This window comes from Sceloporus occidentalis, unplaced genomic scaffold, assembly GCF_023333645.1.
Source record: "Sceloporus occidentalis isolate IW3139 unplaced genomic scaffold, rSceOcc1.0.p SCAF_2, whole genome shotgun sequence".
Lineage (NCBI taxonomy): Eukaryota > Metazoa > Chordata > Lepidosauria > Squamata > Phrynosomatidae > Sceloporus > Sceloporus occidentalis.
In genome coordinates this window covers 268,290,788-268,317,423 of record NW_028316982.1, presented here as the reverse complement: position 1 = coordinate 268,317,423, position 26,636 = coordinate 268,290,788, and the positions used below count along the sequence as shown (strand labels likewise).

Below are 26,636 nucleotides of genomic sequence, written 5' to 3'. Positions count from 1 at the left end.
TGGCAGAGCCAGGATTCGAACCCTGGCCTCCAGAGTCATAGTCCAAACCACTATGCCAAGCTGGTACACCTAATCTTACAATGATGACTACTACTACCACCACAGTACACCATACTACTATCAGGAAACCTCCAAGATGGGAAACATTTATTAAATTACTAAAGAAAGTCAGAGGGGAAAGTGTAGGGTTGTGGTTGAACGTTCAGAAAAGACAAATACTGTAATGACCACAGGAGAGCTGTTCTTGGGTGCTTTCAAGCCATTTCCAATTTATGGCAACCCCAAGGCGAAGCTATCCTGGGATTTTCTTGGCCAGATTGGTTCAGAGGAGGCTAGCCATTGCCTTCCTCTGAGGCTGAGAGAGTGTGACTTCCTATTATTGTTGGCTGCCTTCAAGTCATTTCCAACTTATGGTGACTCTATCCTGGAGTTTTCACGGCCAGATTTGGCTCAGAAGAGGTTTGCCATGGGCTTTACCCTGAGGCTGAGAGAGTGTGACTTCCTACTACTGTTGCTGGATGCCTTCAAGTCATTATTGTTGGGTGCACTGAAGTCATGTCCAACTTATGGTGACTCTATCCTGGGGTCTTCTTGGCCAGATTTGGCTCAGAAGAGGTTTGCCATGGGCCTTTCTGTGAGGCTGAGAGAGTGTGACTTCAAGTCATTTTCAACTTACGGTGACTCTATCCTGGAGTTTTCTTAGCCATCTATACACCACACACTAGAGGAGGCTTGCCCATAGGCTGAGAGAGTGTGACATTCTGGGTGCCTTCTAGTCATGTCCAACTTATGGCAACTCTATTCTGGGGTTTCCTTGGCCAGATTTGGCTCAGAGGAGATTTGCAATGGGCTTTTCCATGAGGCTGAGAGAGTGTGACCCTAAGGCTAAACTATCCTGGGATTTTCTTGGCCAGATTTGGTCGGAGGAGGCTTACCATTGCCTTCCCCTGAGGCTGAGAGAGTACGCCTTCCAAGTCATTTCCAACTTATGGTGACTATCCTGGTGTCTTCCTGACCAGATTTGGCTCAGAAGAGGTTTGCCATGGGCTTTTCCCTGAGGCTGAGAGAGTGTGACTTCCTATTTCTGTTGCTGGGTGCCTTCGAGTCATTATTGTTGGGAGCCTTCAAGTCATGCCCAACTTATAGTGTCTCTATTCTGGGATTGTCTTGGCCAGATGTGGCTCAGAGGAGGCTTGCCCTGGGCTTTCCCCTGAGGCTGAGAGAGTGTGACCTGCCCAAGGTCACCCAGTGAGTTACCACAGCTGGGGGTGGAGATGGGATCCTGGTCTCCAAGAGTCGTAGTCCAACACTCAAACCACTAGTATTCCACCTTGGCTTTTCTCTCCTTTTCTTTCCCCCAAAAAATTAAGAATCAAGAAGAAGAAGAAGAAAAGGCATTCTTGGTGGCCCCGCCTCCGATTGGGGATCGCACTTTGCAGACGCTCCCTTAGGAAGAAGAAGGGGGGGCAGCTGGGTTTTGGAGAGGCTGGTCCACACTCACACAGAGACACACACATCTACACACTAGACACACACACACACACACACACACACAAAGCCCCTCCTTGCCAAAGGAGGAGGAGATGGAGGGAAGCAGGGGATTCGTAGTAGAGCACTGAAGAAGAGAAGGAAGGAAGGAAAGAAGGAAAGAAAGAAGGAAGAGGTAGGCTGGGTGCTTTGCAACAACCCACAAGGAAGGGATCCTTGGGATCTGAGATCCAGGAGAGGGATCCTTCTTGGGATTTAGCAGGGAACAAATCCCCTCTCTCTGCTGCTGGACTTGGGAAAGAAAAAAGGAGCAGAGGAAGAAGAGAAGAAGGAGAAAGCCAAGCATCCTTTGCAACCTTGAAAAGGGAGATCCCTTTGCAAAGAAAGGATCCACTTGATCACTGGGATCCTCTCCTTTCCAAGCCAGAGAAAGGAGACAGAGGTCTGGGGGAACCCTAAAAGCAAGGTAAGTGGGAGAGGTTTTTGTTCTGTGTCTTTGGAAGGAACCAACTTTCCCAGGGTCCTCCATTTCCCGGATGGGTCCTCCATTTTCAACCTTCTGCCCGGGAGGTGTGCCACAAGGTTCTCCATTTGGAGCAAGGCTAAGGAGCATGGATTTCTAATAATAATACGATTCGTTTGTATTTATATACTATTTCTATGAGTGCTGTTAGTGTTGTGGTACGTCCTACATTTTCCATGAGTATCCTCCATCTTGCCTTTGGAGCAGGACTAAGAAGCAAGGGTTCATTATAGTCATACGTGTGTTTTCCAATTTTTTTGCATGTCCTACATTTTCCTTGACTGTCCTCCATTTTGCACTGGGAGAAAGATTTAAGACGCAGAGATTTATTATAGTCATAGGAGTGTTTTACAGTTTTGGCATGTCCTACATTTTCCTTGAGTGTCCTACATTTTGCCTTGCAGCAGGACGAATTATATTGATAGGAGTGTCATCATCCCCCTAGTTTTCCAGTGGTCCTCCTGCCCTACATTTTGCCTTGAAAGTCCTCCATTTTGCGGTGGCGTGTCCTCCTTTGCAGTTAGGACAGTCTGGTCACTCTGAACTTTCCCCATCCCCTTGCTGAGATTCACACACACACACACACACACTTGAGTTTGGTGGAGAAGTATTGTGTGAATGCAAAGGTGGGTCAGGGTCAGGGTTTGGGTCAGACTTCATTCCTCCTTTCTCTTTCCTCCTCCAATACAACTTTGGAGGACAACCTTGGGTTGCTATTTTTTAATGCATCCAGGGTGTCTTCCCTTGTGTTTTGAATGGTTTTTAATATTTTCAACTTAGTCTTTTAAAGGATGGCTATATCTATTTATTTATCTATTTATCTATCTATCTATTTATTTGGTGACTTGTTATGTTGATGTAGCATTTCAGTTGTGGTTTGGGTGGTGAAGCATCCCTAAGTTGTGAGCCACCTTGGGTCCCATTGGAGAGAAAGGCAGCATAGAAATGAAACAAAACAAATGCAGTATATTCTGCATCCACACTGCAGGAATAATCTGGTTTGACACCGCTTTAAGAACCATGGCTTCATGTTGTGGGATCCTGGGATCTGGAGTTTGTTGTGGCACCAGAGCTCTCTGACAGAGAAGGCTCAACAGCTTGCAAAATGACATTACCTGGGTTGCCAGAGCATAGAGCCATGGCAGTTAAAGTGGTGTCAAACTGGATTATTTTGCAGTGCAGATGCAGCCACATGCACACATTCCAGCTTGAAAGTCACACGTATAGCTAGGCATTCACACACAAAGATCAGCTTTGCCCTAGTTAGCTGGGAGTTTAGACCTTCCCATCCAGGAACAGTCCAAGCCTCTCTTATTTTTATAACCAAGGCTGCATCTGCACTGCAGAATTAATTCAGTTTGATACCACTTTTAACTGCAATGGTTCCATGCTATGGAATCCTGAGATTTGTAGTTTGCTGTGGCACCAGTGCTCTCTGACAGAGGTGGCGAAAAAGCTCACAGCACCACAAATACCAGGTTCCCAGAGCATTTCTAAATAGTTCACAAAACTACAAATCCCAGAATTCGAGAGCATTGAGCCACGGCAATTAAAGCAGTGCCAAACTGGACTATTGCTGCAGTGTGGACACAGCCCGAAAGAAAGACCAAACAAACCCCCAATCCCATCTCCAGGACAGAGCATGAAATGTCTGGAAGAACCTATCCACCCATTCAGACATTTGGGTGGCATGTGTCAACACTTTCATGCGTTCTGATCATCCCTCCCTCCCTTCCTTCCTTCCTTCCTTCCTTCCTTCCTTTGGTGCTAAACATCTGCCTTCCAGCCCTCTGCCTAAACCCAGTTTTTAGTCCCAACTCGAGCAAACCCTTTCAAGTCAGTGTGAATTTGGAAGGTTGACATGTGTATAGAGATTTCAGAAGAGGCAACCACTTGGGTTGGTTTCAAGAATTAAAAAACCAGAAGCGCAAAGGAGTCCTGTGGCAGTTGACTGAAGCTATGATGAGCTACAGCCCATTGCTGTATCCTTTTAAACTTCTTCTTATTATTAGTAGTAGTAGTAGTAGTACAGTCATCCCTCCTTATTCACAGATTTCTTATCCATGGATTATATTTAATGGGACTTGAACATCCACGGATTTTGTTATCCAGAGGGGATCATGGAACCAAACCCCAGCGGATAACAAGGCCCCACTGTATTATTATATTTATTTGTAACCTACTTTTTCCCTCCAATTCAAAACAGCTTACAATCTAAAAACACACTACAATTAAAAACCTACAAAAGTGATAATTAAAAATGGATTTAAACTATTAAATGGGAAATAACTCTGGAGGCCAGGGTTCGAATCCTGGCTCAGCCATGGAAACCTAGTGTAGGACCTTGGGCAAGTCACACTCTCTCAGCCTCAGGGGAAGGCAATAGCAAATCCCCTCTGAAGAAACTTGCCAAGAAAACCCCATGATAGGATCTCATCATAAGTCAGAAATAACTTCAAGGCAAACAACAACAGTTCCATTGCTTGAATGAGTCTACTCTAGTTGGAACTAACAGATGGATCTAGGCCTTGGATGTTTTTAGTGTTAGCCACTTCGATCTTCTGGAGAAGCTGGATACAAGTTGTTGTTGTTGTTGTTGTTGTTGTTGTTGTTGTTACATACTAGTAACCAGGGTTGCAGCTACAAGGGATGAGTGCAAATAAGTTCATTGTTCCCCAAATAATACTTTTTGTTGCTATATGCCTTCAAGTCGTTTCCGACTATGGCAGCCCTAAGGCAAATCTATCATGGGGTTTTCTTGGCACCAGTGGGTTTCCATGGCTTAGCCAGGATTCGAACTCTGGTCTCCAGAGTCATAGTCCAACACTCCAAAACCACTATGCCATGCTGGCTTTCAAAAACTTACCCAAATGAAATTCTCTTCCAGTTCTCAGATTTCTAACTTCGCCTAGAGTGAGATATTTGAAAATCGACAAAAAATAGAGACTCATCAGGAAAGTATGGTATTTGTGAAGCTTGTTTAACATTAATGCAAAAACTTATTAAACTCATAAATTGCACATGTTTCCTACAATAATACAATTTCAACACCCAGTGAAATAATGGAAACTATGTAAACCATCTAGAAAACGATCATACAGTAAAAATACTGAAAAGCAGCCATAATGTATGGGACCCCATCTCCAAAACCTGAAACACCACCAATCAGAAATGGATATGGCAACATCCACAATTCAAATATAAACCCCTTTAAAGAAGATATAAGGTTCATGTCGTTCATGCTGTGAGTTTTGCAGAACCTGAAGTCCAAAGATCCTATGGCTTGAAAGAATCTTGGAAATAAATAGAACCTTAGGTGCTACAAACTGTACAGTATTTCCAAATGTTCAGCCGAAGTTTTACATTAGGGGAAAACAAGAAATTTGGGAGCGGAAGGATAATTTGCTTCAGAGAAGCATAATTCTTATCTGAAGCCGTAGATCCACTCTTTCGACCCAACAGGAGGAGAAAGACACAAGAGTCTGATCTGGGACTGTATTGTTCAGTCATCCATTTTTGCAAAGAAATGTGCTGTACCTCTCTGATGATCCAAGCTTTGAAACTTAAAAAGTTGGTTTCCCAAGAGACTACCATCAAGCTCACAGATCAAAAGATTAACTGAGCACAAGTCTGTGCAATGCAGGATGTGTTTTTGCCCTTGCTGGAATAAAAGACTTCCATTATTTGCAGAGTTTGGGGTTAGGAAAGAGTGCTTTCTTAGTTAATATCTGACGCGCAAGGAGCTAGGGAAAAAGCTCTCTAGCGCATCTAAGCTGCGTTAAAAAGACCTTCAAATGTTAGATTTTGTTCCTGTTCTTTCCCAATTTTATTTTGGAGATTGAGACATCCTGGAATATTTCCCCTAGTATCATTAGAGGGTTTTTTAAAATACCAATTCCCCATTTCAGTTTATTTCAACCCAGTATAAAATCAGTGTAGTGTAGTGCTTTGAGTGTTGGACTCTGGAGACCAGGGTTCAAACCCTGCTGAGCCATGCAGCCCGCTGGGTGACCTTGGACCAGTCACACTCTCTCAGCCTCAGGGGATGGTAAAGGTAACTCCCACCTCTGAAGAAACATGCCAAGAAAACCCCATGGAAGGTTTGTCTTCGGGTCTCCAGAAGTTGGAAACAACTTGAAGGCACTTCAAAAAACCCCAGTGATAGAGTTGCCAAAAGTTGGGAATGACTTGAAGGCATGTAACAAGAAGAAGCAACAAATAAGCCACCGACCTAAGATGCAGTGATGGCTTCCAATATGGATGCTTTTAAAAGGGGATCAGATAAGTTGATGGAGGGTAAGGCTATGGATGACTATTAGTTTATATCTCCATGGGCAATATGGCACTGAATATCCACCTCTGGAAAGCAGAAGTAGGATGATGCCATTGCAGTTTCCATTGGCAAGTGATTAGTCACTGAGTGGCACAGTGAGTGTTGGACTATGACCCTAGAGACCAGGGTGCTGATCCCTGCTGAGCCATGAAGCCCCTTGGGCAGGTCACACTCTCTCAGCTTCAGGATAGTAATGGCAACCCCCCTCCCAGAGAAACCTGCCAAGAAAAGCCCATGATAAGTTCTCCTTGGGGTCTCCATAAGTCGGGAATGACTTGAAGGCACACAACAACATCCCCTCCAGCTGTTCCAATTTGGCAAGGAAAGTCTCAATTAATCCATTGTCATCCCATTTTTTCAGATGCTTCCTAAATGCCCCCGTTTCTCTCTCCTCCTCCCACTTCCTCAGCTTACTTCACTTTCAGCAAACTGTGTTCAAAGTGCAAAAATAGTATGCTCTCAACTAATTCATTGAGGGGAGAGGAAATGGGGACTGGTGAAATTTGGCACTTCCCAGGAGGCTCAGGCAAAAGCATGCTGCTGCAGCCTCTCCTGGCTAGCTCTTCATAGTTAATAACTTTGGCCACCTTGAATGAAAAAATTATGCTGCATGGCTACATTTGCCCTGGTTTTTACCTGTGAAATGTCAGAGGTTATGCTTCAGTTTTAAGCAGCATGTTTTTTTCTTACATATTTAATTTAAGTAACAGTCGAACAGAACTAGCAAGCTGGCCAATAACTTTTTATCATGATGTTTTGGGGCTTCTTTCTTTTTTTAAATTTTGCCAGGCTATTTTGGCATAGTGGTTTGGGTGTTGGACTACAACTCTGGAGACCATGGTTCGATTCCCCACTTGGCCATGAAACCCACTGGGTCCCCTTGGGCAAGTCACACTCTCTCAGCCTCAGGGAAAGGTCAAGGCAAACTTCCTCTGAACAAATCTGGCCAAGAAACCCCCCTGATAGGTTCACTTTAGGGTTGACATAAGTCAGATCTGAGGGCACACAACACATACACATTTGGAAAAAAAGAACCAGGGAGCAGGGACGTAGCCAAGGGGGGGGGTTCTTGGGGTCCGGACCCTCCCTTCCATTAGAAAAATGAATGGTGTGTACTGCTGCACCGCCGTACCCAAGCCCCATTATAATGGTGGCACTTAGTCTGGACCCCCCCCCTTCCTAAAATCCTAGCTACGTCCCTGCAGGGAGATGGCATTCAAGAATGGTGCCCCTGATCTGGCATGGTACAGTCATTTCTTAAGTTTAGGAAGAATAGAAATGGCCTTGGTCCAGCTATCTCTTCTCAGCCTATTCACATCTGGTGGCTCTCTTGAGTTGTACTGGATTACATCCTCCATCTTTTGAAGGGAGTTATAGTCCCTGAACACCTGGAAGATTACAAATTAGGGAAACCTGAAGTAGCAGAGTTGCAGAATAGGCTGTTTTTAAATCCCTGTCTGGAGGATTGAACCTGAGAGATTTCGCATGCAAAAAGCATGGGCTGATCAATGATTCTCAGTCTTGGGCCCTACAGATTAAAGGTAAGGCGTAATGGGTGACAGAAAGAAATCAGAATTATTTATGACAATGTATACATATATTTGCTCTCCTCTTCCCAAATTATATTAACAGCTATGTAGCAGGTAGATAGCAATTCATGGTCTCGGTTTCTTCTTCACAGTTCTTTTCATGGGAATGAGTGTTTCATATCTGACTAACACTAGAAAGGATTAGAGCAGACACAATAATTGTCTTTGTTCTACTAATATGGATGGTTTGTCCTGTTTTTATTGGATTTTTTGCCTGTTCCTCATAAACAAGCAAAATCAAAGGGGGATTCAGGATCTTGTAATATTGCTTTGAACAAAAAAATAAAATGGAAAACAAATGCAATTTGTAATAATTTTCTGAGTAAACTATACTTTTGAGTATATCAGCCATGATCATTTGAGGTCAAACCAAGTTATACATCATGCAATTTACTTTCCTAGTACTAAAATGACTTTCAATCTCTAAAGGGTACTAATATTGCATTTTTTTTATTTTTTGCAAAATTTCCATGGCTTCAGTAGTCCCAGAAAAGTTGCACCTCTGATCCAAAACACACAGCGGAAATAATCCAGTTTGAGACTGGTTTAACTGCCCCGGTTCAGTGTTAGGGAATTCCAGGAACTGTAGTTTTGTGAGACATTTAGCCTCTGTCAGAGAGCTCTGGTGCCTCAATAAACTACAGTTCCCAGGGTTCCCTACCACTGAGCCAGGGCAATTAAAGCGGTCTCAATCTGGATTATTTCTGCAGTGTGTTTTGGACCACTGTTCCAGATGTTTGGATCTGCAACTCCCAGAATCCTTCACCATTGGCCATGCTGGAGAACCACTGTTGCTCATCATCCCTACCTTAGGCTGCATCCACACTGGAGAAATGACCCAGTTTGGCACCACTTTAACTGCCCTGGCTCAAGGCTTTGGAATTCTGGGAGTTGGAGTTTGTTGTGGGGTGTGGATGCAGCCTTAGAAAAGCTCTTTGTCCCCCAAGGTAGTTTGGACTCTGGTGAGTTTATCACACTGGGGCTAATTTCGGCATTAGAGAGAGATTAAAGCGCATTTAAAGCATCCTGCAAATAATGCAAAAATGGCGAGTAATTGCACGAATGATTATCACACACAATTGTGTAAATAAAGTGATCTCAGAAATGCATTGTCGCTGAAATCCCAAAAGTAAAAAGATGCATGTCAATGCTTCTCTGAGACTGCTTTAATGGTGAGTTTTGTGTGATGTCGTGTGGAATCTTTTCGTGTCATTGCGCAATTTTCCCAGGATATTCACAGGATAAACTCCCAGTCTCCTTTGTCTGATAAACTCCCAGAATCTCTGACCATTGACTATGCCAGCTGAGCGTTCTGGGAGTTGAAGTCAAAAACATCTGGAGGGACAAAGGTGGAAGACCCTTTTCACCTGCTGATGAAGAAATGAAGGGAAGGCTGCAAAAGTATGAACCAGTTCACCTGCAGGACTCCCTGCTTGGGTTCTCCATTGAGGATAATTTCCATGAAAAATACAAAGTTTGCCTGTATACTAAGCATGCAAAGTGTGCACGCATGCAAAGCATTCCTTCCTGCAGATAGCATTAATTTATTCTTTTCTCTTTTTCACCACCAGCTCCCCGCCTGTTTAGGAACTGTGATTCTGCCTGTCTGTATCTGTGTAGTTGTGTGATAGAAATTGCCACGGCGGCAAGTAATATGAGCAGCAAATGGCACACTAGTGCCCAGTCTTCACTTTGAAAGGGTTGCCACTATTCTGTTTTCATTCCTCCATATCAACACATCCTTATTTTCATCTTTCTTTCTTTCTTTCTTTCTTTCTTTCTTTCTTTCTTTCTCTTTCTGTCTCTCCTCCTCTTTCTAATCCTTCCTTCCCAAACAGACAAAGATCTCCCGGAAAAGGTGTATGAGAGGAGGTCACTTTTGGGAACTTTCTTCTCACCAGGTCCCTCTTCGTCGCCAAAGGATTAAAGAGACTCCAGAAAAGATGGAGGGGGAAATTCCCTGTTGCAAAAGAAAAATTGCAGCTTGCAGGAGGTGAAAAGGTTACCCTTCTGAAATAAGCCCAGGCACGTCCATTGCCTGGCTTGGATTAAAGCTGTGGGGAAGAAAAGAGCCTCAAACGCCATGTTTAGTTGAGCTCTCCAGCTCATTTGGGTGTTATGTTTTCGGACTGCAGCTCCCAGAATCCCCTGGTAGCCATCCAGGCTGGAGGATTATGGGACTTGTTTGTTGTTAACTGCCCTCAAGTTGCCTTCGACTTATAGCAACCCTATGAATGAGAGAGCTCTAAGTCACTCCAAGTCAATCTACCTGCTCAGGTCTTGCAAAGTCAGGTTTCCTTGATGGAGTCTATCCATCTGGAATGTGGTCTTCCTCTTTTCCTACTGCCTTCTACCTTACCAATCATTATTGTCTTTTATAGCAAGTCTTGTCTTCTCATGCTATGGCCAAAGTATGGCAGTCTCAGTTTAATCATCTTGCCTTCTAGGGAGAGTTCAGGCTCATGTAAAGTCAAAGGCTTTCATGGCTGGCATCCATGTTTTTTGTGAGTTTTTCGGTCTATAGCACCATGTTCTAGAAGCGTTTGTTTCTGATGTTTCGCCAGCATCTGTGGCTGGCATTCTGAAGATGCCAGCCACAGATCCTAGCGAAACATCAGAAACAAACACTTCTAGAACGTGGCCATATAGCCTGAAAAACCCACAAAAAAACTATAGTTCAGGCTTAGTTTGCTCAGTGTGTGCCTATGTGCCTTCAAGTCACCTGTTGACCTCATGAGTTTCATAGAGTCCTCTTAGACAAGGAATCCCCAGGGGAGGTTTTGTCAGGTCCTTCCTCTGAAATATAGCCTACAGCCCTAGGATTCCCTAGTGGTCTCCCATCCAAGTACTAACCAGAGCTGACCCTGCTTAGATTCCATAGCTGGACAGGATCTGGTGCCTTTATGGGATTTAGGCCACATTGTGTGTTGTGTGCCTTCAAGTCATTTCTATCTTGTGAAGACACTAAGGCAAACCTATCATGGGGTTTTCTTAGCAAGATTTGTTCAGAGGAGGTTTGCTGTTGCCTTTTCCCGAGGCTGAGAGAATGTGACTTGCTCAGGGTCACTGTGATCCATTTATTTATCTTTGTAGAAGTCCATACTGTCCATAGAACTTTTTTCCAATACTGCATTTCGTATTATTTTCTTCTTTCCACTTTCTACACTGTCCAGCTTTCCCAACCATGCAATAAATTGGAAATGCAATGGCATGGACAATCCCAAGTTTAATATTTAATTATATGTCTTTACACTTTGGAATCTTGTCTAATTCTTTCATAGCTGGCCTTCCAAGTCCTTAGACGTCTTCTGATTTCTTGACTGCGGTCTCCTGGGACTTGTAGTCCACCCCCAAAGTAGTTTTTGCAAAGCTCTGGGTTTGCAGCAATCAAGAAAGCCGATAACGTTTTTCAAGCAATGGTGCTCAATGTTTGGTTCAGCAGATGTTTTATATTTACATTCATATTATATTACCATCTTTATATCCCCACCTACATCCAAGGATCTTGGAACGGCATACAATAAAAATCAGTTCTAACCGTGCAAAGCAATTTAAGCCAGTGAGGGGGATTTAAATAAAGTAAAAACACATTAAACAATCTGACAGGTTGAAACAAAATAGTTTAAAAGTACTTAAAACTGTTCAAGGCAATTTCAAACCATTGCTACAGATGACTCCAAAGTGCATGGCAAAATGCCATGTTTTTACTTGGAGGTGGGTATGACACCAGCGTTGGAGGGAATCTGGCCTCCAAGAGAAGGGAATATATTCCAGAACTGGGATGCCATCTAAGAGAATGCTTAGGACTGCAACTCCCAGAATCCTTGACCATTGGCCATGCTAGCTGAGACTTCTGGGAGTTGAAGTCTAATAATTTAGGCACCGAACGTTGTGAACAATAGCCATCTACAATAGCCATCCCCAAATAGGCACCCTCCAGATGTGGCAGACTACCACTCTCATCATCTCAGCCAGCTGTCAGGGATGATAGGTGCTGTGATTAGGGTTGCCAGTTGAGGATCATCCCAGACCCTGAGGTTTCTGGTTTAAAATCTGAGACCTAACCCCAATCATCCTGGCCCATGGTGGGGGATGATGGGAGTAGTAATTTTTTAACGTTTGGAAAACCTCAGGCCCGTTACAAACGGGCGTAATAATATGGACTGGTTCTGTATTAGGGTTAGAAAGGGGCATCCCTTCCGGACGCCCCTAATCCTAATACGGACCGAAACCGTACAAAATGGCAGCGCCCGTTCCACACGGGGGCCGCCATCTCTACGTAGCGGACACGCTGCGTCCGCACATTGCACAGCACATATGACGCTGTGAGTGCACCATTGGTGCCTCAAGGCGTCATATCCGCACCGCGGAAAGAAGCGCCATTTTGGGGCTTCTTTTTGCTCCATGAGGGAGCCGCTCGGTTTGGCTGCTGCGGCTCCCTCGCGGAGCAACCGGCAGTGGCACGAGACTGCCTGTTTTGGGCGGTCTGTAATGCACCTCAGTTAACTTCTTTATTTAGAATTGTATACTCTCTTTTTGCACAGCATCCAAAGTAAGTTAACAATAAAAGCAACCACAATAAAATGAATAACAATATGCAAAACAAATAAAAACAAGCAGGGGGAATAACTGAACTGAATGAACACAGCAACCCTAAAAAAGCATGTTAAAATGAGCAGTGCTGGAATTGAAGTGGCAAAAGCAGCTTTACTTCCGAGCAGGCAGATAAATACTGTCGGTTTCCCTTAAAGGGGAGATAGCATGGCATAGTGGTTTGAGTGTTGGACTATGACTCTGGAGACCAGGGTTTGATTCCCAGCTCAGCCATGAAACCTGCTGGGTGACCTTGGGTGAGTCACACTCTCTCAGCCTCAGAGGAAGGCAATGACAAACATCCTCTGAAAAATCTTGCCAAGTTTGCCTTAGGGCTGCATAAATCAAAAATTACTTAAAGGCACACAACACAAACAATCCCTTAAAGGAGTTCAATGGACCCTTCACATTATCTAGAGTTAGGAGTGGAAGACTCCCGCGAAAGTGGGGAAAATACAGTTTAAGCCACCAGAAATTCACTATCGAATTAAGCTGAAAGATTTAGAGATTCCTAGAGAGGACATATTATTCAAATCTGCAAAAATGAAGCCTGCAAATGTGGAGGGCTGAGCGTGCAAGGCAATAAAGTCCTATGTGCATGCTCTCAAAAGATTCTTGGAAATACAGAGAAAGCAGGATGAACACAGGAAAGAAGAAGTAATAAAGAAAAATAGTGGAAGAACAAAACTTCTAAATCAGACAGGGAAGTAAAATCCATGAACATGGTCATGCCTTAGTCAGAAGAAAACTCCAGACAGTGGAAGATGATTTGTTTGGCCCAATATGCATCACCGTTTGTTTGGTTTAACCAAAGTCACGGAACTCCTTCCAACTTAGACATTTTCAGCTGAGTTTCTGTTTTCTAGTGCTGTGTTGTGGTCGAAACATTTAAAAACTGACAAAAGAAGAGACTGTATCTACTCCACCAAGAAATGTGATAGAATACTGCTGCCTTTTGGCTTTAAGACGTTTTTGTTGCTGCTGTGTGCCTTCAAGTCATTTCTGACTGATGGCAGCCCTAAGGCGAACCTATCACAGGGTTTTCTTGGCAGAATTTGTTCAGATGAGGTTTGCCTTTTCCTTTCTCTGAGGCTGAGAGAGTGTGGTTTGCTCAAGGACACTCTGTAGGCTTCCATAGCAGAGCAGGGATTTGAACCCTGTTCTCCCAGTGTTCTGCTCCAATACTCAAACCTATTACACCAAACTGGCTGGTGTGAGTCCCAGTATTGTGGATACCAATAAACACACTAATCCACAGATGGCTGGCCCACTGATAAGGAGGGCCAACTGTATGCATAGCTACCTTTAGTCCCAGTGTTGGGGGAAAGGCTGGACATAAATAAAGCTTAATAATAATAATAATAATAATAATAATAATAATAAATTTATTATCAGCAACATCATCATAGCTACAGTGACAACAACAAGTAAAGAACTGCAGAGATTCCCATCAGTCCAGGGTTTGTCTTATCAGATTTTCTTCATGCTCAAGAAACCCATTTTGTCACAGTTTTGCAAATATTTTCAAATATCCTTTCGATCCATACTGCATGACAGTGGCCCATTTAGGAGTGACGCGACCCTTGCTGCATCCATCAGGAGGGTTCCCATGCAGAGCTGTCCACATGAAAAAATTGATAGAGCTTACTAGACCATTTTTACATGTAACCCTCTATAGGGTTCTATGGAACAGGCAGCATCAACAACAATTTTTTCCTTGTAGGATATTTGAAAGCCAAGGTGGCTGGATGGCCACCTATCAGGGATCCTGCAACTGTTTCCTTTTGAGATCCCTTTGTTCTCTAGGATTCTATAAACCTGCTGCCTGGAGTCAACTTCAACTCACGACAACGCTGTGAATGAGGCATCTCCAAGACCTGTCTTAAACCTCCTTGCTCCAGTCCTGCAGGCCCAGACCCATTTCCTCCTTGGTTGAATTTATCCACTTGGTGTGTATTCTTCCTCTCTTTCTATTGCCTTCCACCTTTACTAACGTCATTGCATTTTCTAATTATTCATTTCCCCCCATGATGTGGCCAAAGTACAACGGCCTCAGTTTAGTCATCTTGTCTTCCAGGGATAATTCAGGATGGATCTGTTCTAGGACCCATTTGTTTGTCGTCTTCACTATCCATGGTGTTCTCAGCACTCTTCTCCAGCACCACATCTCAAATGACTTGGTTTTCTTTCAATCGGCTTTTTTCACTCTCCATCTCTCGCCTCCATACATGGTGATGGGGAATACAATGGCTTGGACTATCCTCACTTTAGTGTTCAGAGTTATGTCTTTACGCTTTATGATCTTGCCCAGTGCTGTCATCCCTGCCTTTCACTGTTCTAGTCTTCTTTTGATTTCTTGATTGCTGTCTCTGTTCTGATCAATATTATAACCAAAGTATGAGAAGTCTTAACTACTGTATATACTCATGTATAGATCTAGAAATTTAGGTCAAAAAATTGATCCAAAAAACCTGAGTCACCTTATTCACAGGTCAATCTTGTCAGGGATTTGAAGGGTTAAAACACAGCACACAGGGAAATGCTTGATGTGTGTGTGTTTGGCCATGAGCATTCAGCAGAGTGACAAGGCTGATCAAGCTCAGCTGAAGCTCATTGTCTCAAGGACACTTCAGTGTCCAAGTGCACATAGCCATGGATGATGAAACCATGTGTCTAGATTGCACAGGAGACACATGACATGGTTACACACCTGAACTCACTGGGTTTGGGAGACCACATGGTCTGGAGGCTATATAAGCCCAGGGGTTGCAAGGGTGTGGTGTGGGTTTGTAGAAGGAGTTGGATTGGTATGGTTTGGAGTTTTAGAGATCTGGTTTTGTATAATAGCACTGTGAATAAAGAGCACTTTGGGAGACTTAGTTTCTCTGGTGGTTTATCAGTGAACCTATAGCATCGGTTTGCTGTGTGTCCCCGGAGGTTCCTGCATTGCTGCAGTTCCTGGAAGACATCCAGTTGCTGTCATCCCAATTGGACTTTGGAGCCACGCTTCGGCTTCTGGAAATTTGCCAGCTCTGCTCCAAGGGTCTGATTTAACCCCAGGACTCGTTTGAGTTGCTGACAAGGGTTGTTGGACCCCAGCAGTTGTGCTGACAAATCTTAGTACTGTATTTTAACTCTTATTTAAAAGAAGGAACCATCTCCTGGTGAAAAGCAAGAGTATAATATGTGAAGCACTGACCCCACATCTACTCTGTCATCCATCTGTCTTAAGAGTAAGCACAAAGAGATGTTTGCTGAAATTCTCTAAGGTCTTTGACATTTTATCACACTATACTCTTAAAGTGCTACTATTCCACTTTGACTCCTCTAGCTGCCTCCTGTTGCATTCTGGGATTTGCAGTTTTAAGGAGTGGTATTTAGAATTCTCAGGAAGAGAAGTTCTCTGCCTGAGAATTCTGAATACCCCTCCTTAAAACTGCCAATCCCAGAATGCAACAGGAGGCAGCTAGAGGAGTCAAAGTGGAATAGTAGCACCTTAAGAGTATAGTGTGATAAACATCATTGTTTTGCTCTGCTTCATCTTTTAGATACCTTGTTATATGTCCTTAAATTTTACCCTTGACTTATCCATGGGTCATAGCAGAATCCATAATTTTGGGTCCAAAACTTGCCCTCAACTTATATATGAGGTCAACTTATAGTCAAGTATATACGGTATTTCAATTTTGTCATTATCAAGTGTGAATACTTGTAGATCTTCTATGGCCATTATTTTTGTTTTCTACATGTTCAACAGTAAGCAGACCTTGGCACTCTCCTCTTTGACCTTTTTCATTAATTGCTCCAGGTCTTCATTGGTTTCTGCTAGTAGTATGGTGTCATCTACGTACCTTCGGTTGTTAATGTTCCTTCTTCCTATGTTCACCCCTTCTTCCTCTGAGTCTAAGCCTGCTCTGCATTAGATATTTTCTGCATACAGGTTGAATAAATGGCGTGAAAGAGTGCAGCCTTGCCTGACCCCTTTGCCAATTGGGAACGATTCTGTTTCTCCATCTTCAGTTCTGATGGCAGCCTCTTGTCCTGAATACCGATTACGCATCAGGATAATCAAGTGTAGTGGCACTCCCATTGCTCTGAGAGCATTCCATAGTTTTCCATGGGTTTTTTTTTTTTTTTGGATTGTGAAAGTATAACTGCCTAATTACTTACAAAAAGTAACTTTGGGGTGCTTCATATTTGCAAACCAGCCTCCAGAAACCAGGCAAATAATTTCTTAAAGCAAAGGTTTTTTAAAATGGATTTTATTTTACAAAAAACAAACATGACCAAGGGATCATTTCATATGAGACATTATATAAATATTTTCAAAAATCTAAAAAGTAACACAGTCTTTATGTGTTACTTTTTGGATTTTATGAATACCTCACTTTTTTCTTTCTTCTTCCTGTTACATTAGGCTGTTGTTCCCCTTTGTTGTTGTTTATGAATACATTCAAACCTCCTCTGAACAAACCTGGCCAAGAAAATCTCATGATAGGTTCTCCTGAGGGTCGCCGTAAGTTGGAAATGAAGGCACACAACAACAACATTTTTTTTAATTTAAGAAACAAAACAAAGTACTGTAATGCAGGTCCTGAGCTTTGATGGAGTTTCCATTTCATAGAATAATAGAATCATAGAGTTGGAAGAGACCGCAAGGGCCATCCAGTCCAACTCCATTCTGCCATGCAGGAAATCCAAATCAAAGCATCCCCAACAGATGGCCATCCAGCCTCTGTTTAAAAACCTCCAAAGAAGGAGACTCCACTACACTTCGAGGGAGTGTGTTTCACTGTCGAACAGCCTTTACTCTCAGGAAGTTTTTCCTAATGTTGAGGTGGGATCTCTTTTCCTGGAGCATCCATTGCTCATGTTCCTGGAAATGCAGCTGGTTTTCCTTGAGATGTGAGACTTTCCCCTCTCTCCCTTAGCTGGGTCTCTTGACTTTCCTCCTCCACGGTTTTTCTGAAAGGCGGAGGGAAGGAGCCAGCAGGAGTGGCTATCACACACTTTCCAGAGACAACTATTCCTTTTACGCCATCCTTTGCAATATTCTCTTGGGTTTCAAGCTTGCGGAGGGTGGAGAGCAAGGAGCATTCTGGCATGCTGGTTTCTCTCACAGGCAGTCTCTTGCCAAGTTTTTGATCAACTCAAATACTGTACATGTTGGAACTCCTAGACTTTAAAAAAGAAATGGAAAAAAATAAATAAATGTTAGGCAAGATTTTTTTTTTTAATGACTGCAGGGGGTTTTCTGGGAAATGGGCATTGGCCTCCTAAGAACCACAGCCTTACTCAAATTGCTGTGATAGATTTGATGTATGGTTGCCATAAGTCAGAAGGCACGCAACAACGACTCAACAATAAGACCCATAAGCTCAAGTGAGAATGACAGTTTAGTAAGTCAGTTTACAACTACAATGCTTTATTTATTTAATCTTTGTTGTTTTTCTCTGAGCTTGGAAATGTCTCTGTTTTGGACTACAGCTCCCAGAATCCCCCAGCCAGCCATTCTGGGAGTTGTAGTCCAAAATGTGGACTTTTCCAAGCACTTGTTGATGTTGTGTGTCTGAGTTGTTTCCAAATTATGGCGACCCTAAGGTCATGGTGTTTTCTTGGCAAGTTTCTTCAAAGGGGGTTTGTCATTGTCCTCCTCTGAGGCTGAGAGAATATGACATGCCCGAGGTCCCGCAGTGGGTTTACATGGCCGGGCCGAGATTCGAAGCCTGGTCTCCAGAGTTGTAGTCTGTTTAAATCACTACACCTACCACTAGTTTTTTTCTGATTTATCCTACTTAGCGTTGAGAGTTGTGCAGCCATCCAGATGTTGTTGGACTGCCACTTCCCAGAGCACAGTCATAGCCAATTGTGAGGAATGCTGGGAGTACAACTCAACATCTACTAGAGAACTCAGGAGAACCATCTAGGTTTTTTAACTGTTCATAAAATCATAGTTGGAAGGGGCTTTATTCGCCATCAACTCCCTGGTCAATGCAGAAAATCCAGGTAGGACTTACAGTGGTTCCCAAAAAGTTCTGGAGTTCAGTTTTCAAAATTCCTGACTGTTGGCCAAGGTGAGTGGGGCTTCTGGAAGTTGAAGTCCAAAATACAGGTAGCTCTCCACATTTGCAGCTTTGAGGATTGCCTGATCTTTTATAGTGGATCTTATAGAATTTTTACACCTGATTCAACAGTACAGAAACAGATGGTGATTTGGCTTCATTAATGATTGTATTGTATCTTGGCGTGTTTTAATTGATTATTTTATATAAGATGGGTTGTGTAATTGTATCGTTTGATTTTATCGGTTGTAATCCCACCTCGATCCACAGGGAGAGGCGGGAGATATAAATAAATTTTATTATTAAATTTTATTATTATTATTATTTGTGATTTTTCCACATTCACGGGAATCCTTCATCCCTAACCTCAGCAAATGTGGAGGAATTCTTTAACTACTGATGCAACTAGCCACAGCTTGAAAATATAGTCCAAAAATCTGGGGGAACAAAGTTTGGGAATCATTGCTTTAAACCCTTCCCTACCCCCCCCCCCCATTTTCTCTTACACCGACTCCTCAGGAGTAATGTACTTCTTCTCTCAATCTTTTGGGTTGCTCCCAAAGCAACCTTGCTGGGAAACAGCTGCAACATATTACGTGTCAACGGTAACTTTCCAGCGCTCTTGCGTGTCTCACGTGGCAGTTTTTCCGTTTCTGCCCTTAGGAACTGCTGAGTTCCTCTCTTGGCATCTTATCAAAGCTTCCTCCGTGATAAGATAAGTTGTGGTCGAGAAACATCCCTCCAGGATAGCTTTGTCTGTTATGATGGATTTCCTCCTACGCTACACAGCCGTGGAAGAGGTGTGCACGCATGTGTGCATTTGGGTTTTGTGTGATGGAGTCTCCTTCTTTGGAGGCTTTTAAACAGAGGTTAGATGGTCATCTTTTGCAAGTGCTTTGATGGTGCATTCCTGCATGGCAGAAGGGGGTTGAATCGAGTTCCAGCTTGATGATTCTATGATTTTTTTCCCCCCAGCAAATCCCAGGTTACCATAGGGAATCACCACAGTTAAAGTAGAATCATAGCACGCTATTGGTGTCATGTGGAAGGGCTCCAAAACCAAATGTGCATTGAAAAGGCAGGAAAAAAAATTAAACTAAATAAATTCTGTTTCTGCAGAGAGCTGGGACAAGGTGACCAGACGTCCTTCATTTCCAGGACATGTCCTACATTTCATCCTTTGGTCTAGAAATAATTTCAAAATTTCCTCCATTTTGAACATGACTAAGGTCCAATCCACACTGCAGAAATAATCCAGTTTGAGGCTGCTTTAACTGCCCTGGCTCAGTGATAGGGAATCCTGGGAATTGTAATTCTAGAGTTCCTGGGAATTGTAGTTCCTGGGAATTGTGTCACCAGAGCTCTTTGACAGAGAAGGCTAAACGTCTCACAAAACTGCAATTCTCGGGATTCCCTAGTATTGAGCCAGGGCAGTTCAAGCAGTGTTTAACTGGATTATTTGAGCAGTGTGAATTGGACCTAAGAAGGATGCATTTACAATTATATTTGTGTTATCAGCTTTTAGTTGGTCATGTCATATTTATAAATAAAACAACAACAACAACAACAATAATAATACATGTGGTGGTGGTGGTGATGATGTCCAAAATTTTTCTTTAAGGTCCTCCACTTTGCAGGGCTTTGTCCTCCTTTGAAGTTAGGACATCTGGTCAACCTAAGCTGGGAAAAGTTACTTTTTGGACTGCAACTCCTGGAATTCACCTCTCAATGTAGCCAGCGGCTGGGTTTTTGTGGGACTCGTAGTCCAAAAGGTATATATTTCTGAGCTGCAACGACTGAATGGTCTTGGGAATTGTAGCCCTGAAAAGTAACTTTTTTCTAAGCTCTGGCTGCAAGAACTCCCTACCCGCCAAAAGGGGAGGAAATATAAAACTGGGCACAAAGTCTAACTCTGACAGTATTTATTAGCTTAAGAGTCCCTGCTGGTGTTACAAGCTGTGTTCTAGCAATAAAGTCATATATTGTGTATGGTCCAGCTTCACATTTCTGCTGATTTAAGATGACGGTTGCTGAGATGGAAAGCCGTTGTAAGTGTGCAATAATGGCTGTTGCTTGCAACTGGAGCATTTCAGCTTGCAAAGTCAAATAGTGTGGAAACCTTCCCCTTAAACCATATTTTTCTGCATCCGCCAGCATTTCTCTCCTTTCTCCCCCTTGCTTCATCCTGTTGCTTCATAACGTTCAAAATTCTTCATATAAAGAAAGGACTGGAAGAATAAGAGGGGTATTGCAACCACACCTTAGAAACTATGGTAGTTGTAGTGTGTCTTCAAGTTGTTTCTGATTTATGGTGACCCCATCACTGGGTTTCCTTGGCAAGATTTGTTCAGAGGGGGTTTGTCTTTTGCCTTCCTCTGAGAGAGTGTGACTGGCCCAGGGTCACCCAGTGGGTTTCAAGGTTGAGCAGGGATTTGAACTCTGGTCTTTGGTCATAACTATGGTCATAGTCCAACACTCAAACCACACTGGCTCTCTACAACCTAGGGTTTACTTGGCAAGATTTCTTCGGAAAGATTAGTCTTTGCCCTCCTCTGAGGCTGAGAGAGTGTGACCTGCTCAAAGACTCCCCATCGGTTTCCATGGCTGAGCAGGGATTCAAACGCAGGTCTCTGGAGTTATAGTCCAGCACTCAAACCATCCCTCCAGCTCCCCAAATCCTCCCAGCTGCCTGAGAGTTTCTGGAGTTTTTACCCCCCCCAAAAAAAAAAAAAAAAAAGGATGGGATCCAACTCAGGTTTCATCCAGGAAAGTCAGGCACCCTCTCCTTTAATCCGAACTATTTATCATCGCTCCACTTCTGTGTCTGACAGCAAAGCTCTGTGATTTTCCAGGAATATATGGTTGCATCTGCACTGCAGAAATAATGCAGCTTGATGCCACTATAACTGCCGTCACTCCATCCTATGGAATCTGGTATTTGTAGTTTGCTGTTGCACCAAAGCTCTCTGGCAGAGAAGGCTAAATATCTTCCCAAACTACAAATCCCTGGATTCCATACCATGGAGCCATGACAGTTAAAACAGTGTCAAGCTGCATTATTTCTGCAGTGCAGATGCATGCAGCCTAAGTCTCACTGGTGCTGTTTGGTATTTATAGGCAATAAAGCCTAGGGGAAAGTTGATGGCATTCAGGAGACGTGACCAAGGAGATAAGGTTTTCAAGACTAGTGTAATTTCATCAGATGTAGAGGCCTTCCAGATGTTGGTGGACTCCAACTCCCAACATTCCCCACTATTTGTTATGATGGGAGCTGTTGGCCAACAACATCTGGACTCCAGGTTGGGTCATCTTCGGGTGCATCTGCACTATAGAAATAAAGCAGTTTGACACCACTTTAAGTGCTGCAGCTCCCTTCTAGGGAATCCTAGGATTTGTAGTCTTGAATGGTCTTCAGCTTTCTCTGTCAACGAGTGCTGGTGCCTCACCAAACTAGAGATCCCAAGATTCTGCAGGATAGAGCCATGGCAGTTAAAGTGGTGTCAAACTGCATTGTTTCTACAGTGTAGATGCACCCTCTTTTAGCTAGTTCTTTCTGTTAGTTTGTTGCCATTCTACCTCCTGCGCTCCATCTACTTTCAACTTGGTTCTCTCTCTTCCAAGATTAACCCACAGCACATGCTTTAAAAGACAAGGAGAGAGAGAAAGAAGTTGTAGACTGCACACTGCAGAAATAATCCAGTTTGGCATCACTTTAACTGCCATGGCTCAATTTTATGGGATTCTGGAAACTAGTTTGTTGTGACAGCAGAGCAAAGCAACACATTTCATTGTATATAATGGGATGGATTTTGATATCTACAGGATCCTGGAACTAAGCCATAAGTCACCATAGGTCTTAAATCAGCCTGAAGGTGCATCACAATAACATATTGAGAATCAGAAGTATTTTGTTTTTAAAAAATGATATTGCCCAATTAATTTCCCTTTAAGTCCATTCACAGGAGCTGCATCCACAATGCAGAAATAATCCAGTTTGACACCATTAGAACTGCCATAGCTCAATACTGTGGAAATCAGGGAATTGGAGTTTGTTGTGGCACCAGAGCTCTCTGAGAGACACAGATAAATATCTCACAAAACTACAAATATTAAAATTTCATAGCATTGAGCCATGGCAGTTAAACTGGTGTCAAAGCAGATTACCCGTATATACTCGACTATAAAACAGCCTCATGTATAACTTGAGGCCAGGTTTTGGGGCCAAAATTATGGATTGTGATATGACCCATGGATAAGTCGTGGGTAAAATTTAGGGGCATGGAACAAAGAATCTAAAGGATGGAGCAAAGGAAAACAATGTCAAAGAAGTTACAACATTGCAGCAGACATACCTTTGTGCTCACTTTAAAGGCTGGAAGGCTAGAGGCAGATCAGTGTTTCCAAGACAAATTACAGTGCGCCCGTGCCATACGCAGGTGTGCTATATGCAGCTTTCAGCTTACTCTGAAGCCATGCTGTAATAAAATGAATGGCACACCATGAGCACAAGCCCCATTGTATTCAATGGGGCTCGAGCATATGTGTTTTTTGCCTTATGCAGTTTGGTCCGGAATGGATCACCTGCGTAAGGTAAGGGCCCACTGTACACTCTTTCCTTTCACCAGGGGATGGTTCCCTTTTTTGAAAATGAGAGTTAAAGTACAGTATCTACATTGACACATGGATAAGTTGACTCAGGTTTTTTGGGTCAATTTTTTGCACACAAAATGCAGTGGTCCCTCTTTCCATTCCTTTCCTTTTTTTCCTTTTTCCCAAGTACATTTGGAAGGCTTAGATTTGGTATTGAACCAATTCCCTGCGATGGAAAGCTGCCAGGCTTTTGGGTTTAATTCATTTTGCTTGCCATCCTGGTTCTCCGCCTTGTGTAAACCCATCCTCCTGGTCTGCCTCTGGCAGGGTTTTCTTTCTGCCTTTCTTTTTTTCCACCCTGCCCTGCTATTACAGGGCTTTCAGGAGACAGGAGTGTGTGGTTAGCTAGTTAGAGGGAAGCTGATGCCAGATCATGTGTGTGTTTTTTGCATATTTTTCCCCTCCCTATCATGAGTTCCTCTTGGATCTCACAGGCCAAAACTTGTAGCTTGCTCTCTTTTGAAAGCCGAGGAGGAGATTTAAAGGCACAGCATGTCCAGCGGTGCTGGTGGAGATGTTGCAAAGAGCAGTTTGTACGGTAAGCTGCTTTGAATCACAGAATCTTACAGTAGGAAGGGACCACAAAGACCATCTATTCCAGTTCCATGACATGCAGGACTCCCAGTTAAGGCATCCCTGAAAGATGCCCATCCAGCTTTCTTTTGTTCCCTGAATGATTCTGACGTTGGTCTCAGTTGTATGTCTTTCCTTTTCAGTATCTTTTCCAGTTCTTTCTTAGCTGCCCTTCCTGTTCCTAGTCTTCTTCTTATTTCTTGACTGCAGTCTCCATTCTGGTCAACGTTTCATCCTAGATATGGGATTCCTTTTAAAGATCCCCAAAGATAAGAGTGTGCCCCAACCTCCAAAAGGTCTGTTCACTGTCAAACAGTTTTACAGTAAAGATGTTCTTCCTAATATTTAGGAATCTCTTATTGTAATTTGAATCCACTGGTTTGTGTCCTAGGCTGCATCCTCACTGCAGAAATAATCCAGTTTAACACCACAGCATTATTCCTGCAGTATGGATGCAGCCTCAGGAGATTAGGGGTGCATGCACCCTTTAGAAGTAATTTAACTGTTATGACTCAATGCTATGGGATTCTGGGACTTGTAGTTTTGTGAGATGTGATTTAGCCTTGTTTGTCAAAGAGCTCTGAGGCCACAGGAAAGTATAATTTCCAGCATCCCATAGCACTCAGCCGCCATGTCAGTTAAACCACTGCCAATTTAAATTATTTCTGCAGTGTTCATGCAGCTCGAACCTCCCAAGGCTGAATCCATACTGCAGAAATAATGCAGTTTGACGCCACTTTAATAGTCCTGGCTCCATCCTGTGGAATTCTGGGAACTATAGTTTGTTGTACCCCCAGAGCTCCCTAGAAGACAGTTATAACTCATGGGAAAACTGGGTGAAATGATGTGCAGCAAAGGAAAAAAAAAGGAAGGGAGGGAGGGAGGGAAACAAATCCACAATCAGATAACAAAAATATTTAAATGATTTATGAAATGAGATCCGAAGTATATCTACTCAGCATGATAAATATAAAAATTGACAGAAGGATCCGTAGAACTATGTTATGTATGATAATATCCTCAAATCTCATTAAATACAATGGCCTAGTAAAATGGTGTCCCTTATATAAAATAGCAAAATCAAGGTTTGCTTTTTGAAATTTATATCTTTTTGGAATGTATTCAAACTCTGGATGCTTGAATCTATGGTAAAGGAATCCATGGTTAAAGAATCCATGGATATGGAGGGCTGACTGTAAATAAATATTTTTAATGTTCCCACCTTCTGTCTAAAGATCTCAGTCTGGCATACAAGCTAAAATCATCTTTCATCTGTCATATACTTCCACACAACCCAGCATCCTTTCCCTACTTGTGGCTCTTCCTGATCATTGTATTTTCTTCTTCTGTTTTGCAGATTCCAACAATGCCTCTCCCGGTTTGGTTCAACCTGCTGCTGCTTTTCCCCAGCATTGCTACCTCCAAGATTTGCTTCCCAGGATGTCACTGTGAGGTGGAGAGCTTTGGTCTCTTTGACAGCTTCAGCCTAACCAAGGTGGACTGCAGTGGCCTTGGGTCTCATATTGTGCCTGTACCCATTCCACTGGACACAACCTACTTGGATCTATCATCTAACCATCTGGAATCTCTCAATGAGTCTATGTTGTCGGGACCTGGATATACCACCCTGGTTAGCCTGGACTTGAGCTACAACAAAATCTCCAGGATTGTTTCCACAACCTTCTCAAGACTCAGATATCTAGAGTCTTTGGATCTGAGTCATAACTCTTTGGTTGCCCTTCCAGAGGATTGCTTCTCCAAGTCACCCCTGGGAGACATTGACCTGAGCAACAACCTCATCCTCGAGATCACGATGGATGTGTTTGCATCGAAAGGTCAACGGAAACCGCTTAATCTTGACCTCTCCAACAACTTGATAAGCCTGGTTTCAAGACACCAGGACAAAGCCATCCCCAATATTCAGAGCTTAAATCTGTCTGGAAACAGGTTGAAAAACATCCCACGCCTTCAAGGAATACCTCTCCGGTACTTAAATCTCGATGGAAACCCAGTCTCAGCCATCAGGAAAGGGGCATTCTCTGGATTGAAGGATTTAATCCACTTGTCACTCAGCGGTATTTATGCCCTTTCAGAGATTTCGCCATATGCCTTCAAAGACCTCCCTGCTCTCCAAGTGCTAGATTTATCCAACAATCCCAATATTCACTCGTTGGATGCGGAAGTCTTTTACAGCCTCAGTTCCTTGCAAGAACTCAACTTGTCGGGTACCGGTGTAGCCACATCTTTGTCAAAAACAATGTTGAAATATTTGCCTTCCATCAAAAGTGTCACCTTGGGCAAGAACGTCAAGTGTCTAAAGACAGTTCGAGAGGGCCAATACCATCGACAGATTGGGCTGACCAAGAAAGAGATCCTAAGCTGCCATGACAGTCATGGGTCAATAGCACCCTATGCTTTGTGACGGGGGCTGTACATGATGGACACATTTCCAGACTTAAAAACAAAAAAGCACCACATGTGCCTTGTGTAAAAATGTTTTAATTTATATATTTTGTATATTTCAACATTTGATTACAATGATTAATTGAGAAAGTGGCTCAGTGTGAGTTAATTGGGCTTTTCATCCCGTTTCAAAATGTTCCTCCTCTCGCTTAAATCAGAGAGCAGAATCTTTAGACCAATAGACCTTTTCTATGCCCGACACCGCTAGGAAATGTTGGATTAATCATTGCACCCCCTACAAAAGTAATGTCATATTTGAAGTTGAAGAAGTCTAATTTCTAAATTTTTAACAAAAAGTTGAACCACATATAATACTGTGGGTGTACAAATTGGACTTTTTAAAAACAAAAAACAAGCTTTTA

At 43.0% G+C, this 26,636-nt stretch overlaps 1 protein-coding gene across 1 annotated transcript; it reads left to right on the top strand.

Annotated features, from left to right (window-relative positions):
* Window positions 1-1,528: 1,528 nt before the first annotated feature.
* On the top strand, window positions 1,529-26,381 carry TSKU (tsukushi, small leucine rich proteoglycan). Its single transcript, XM_089508279.1, has 2 exons — window positions 1,529-1,954; window positions 25,169-26,381. Exon 2 carries the CDS (start codon window positions 25,178-25,180, stop codon window positions 26,231-26,233), a length of 1,056 nt encoding a protein of 351 aa, XP_089364405.1. The 5' UTR covers window positions 1,529-1,954; window positions 25,169-25,177; the 3' UTR covers window positions 26,234-26,381.
* Window positions 26,382-26,636: the final 255 nt, after the last annotated feature.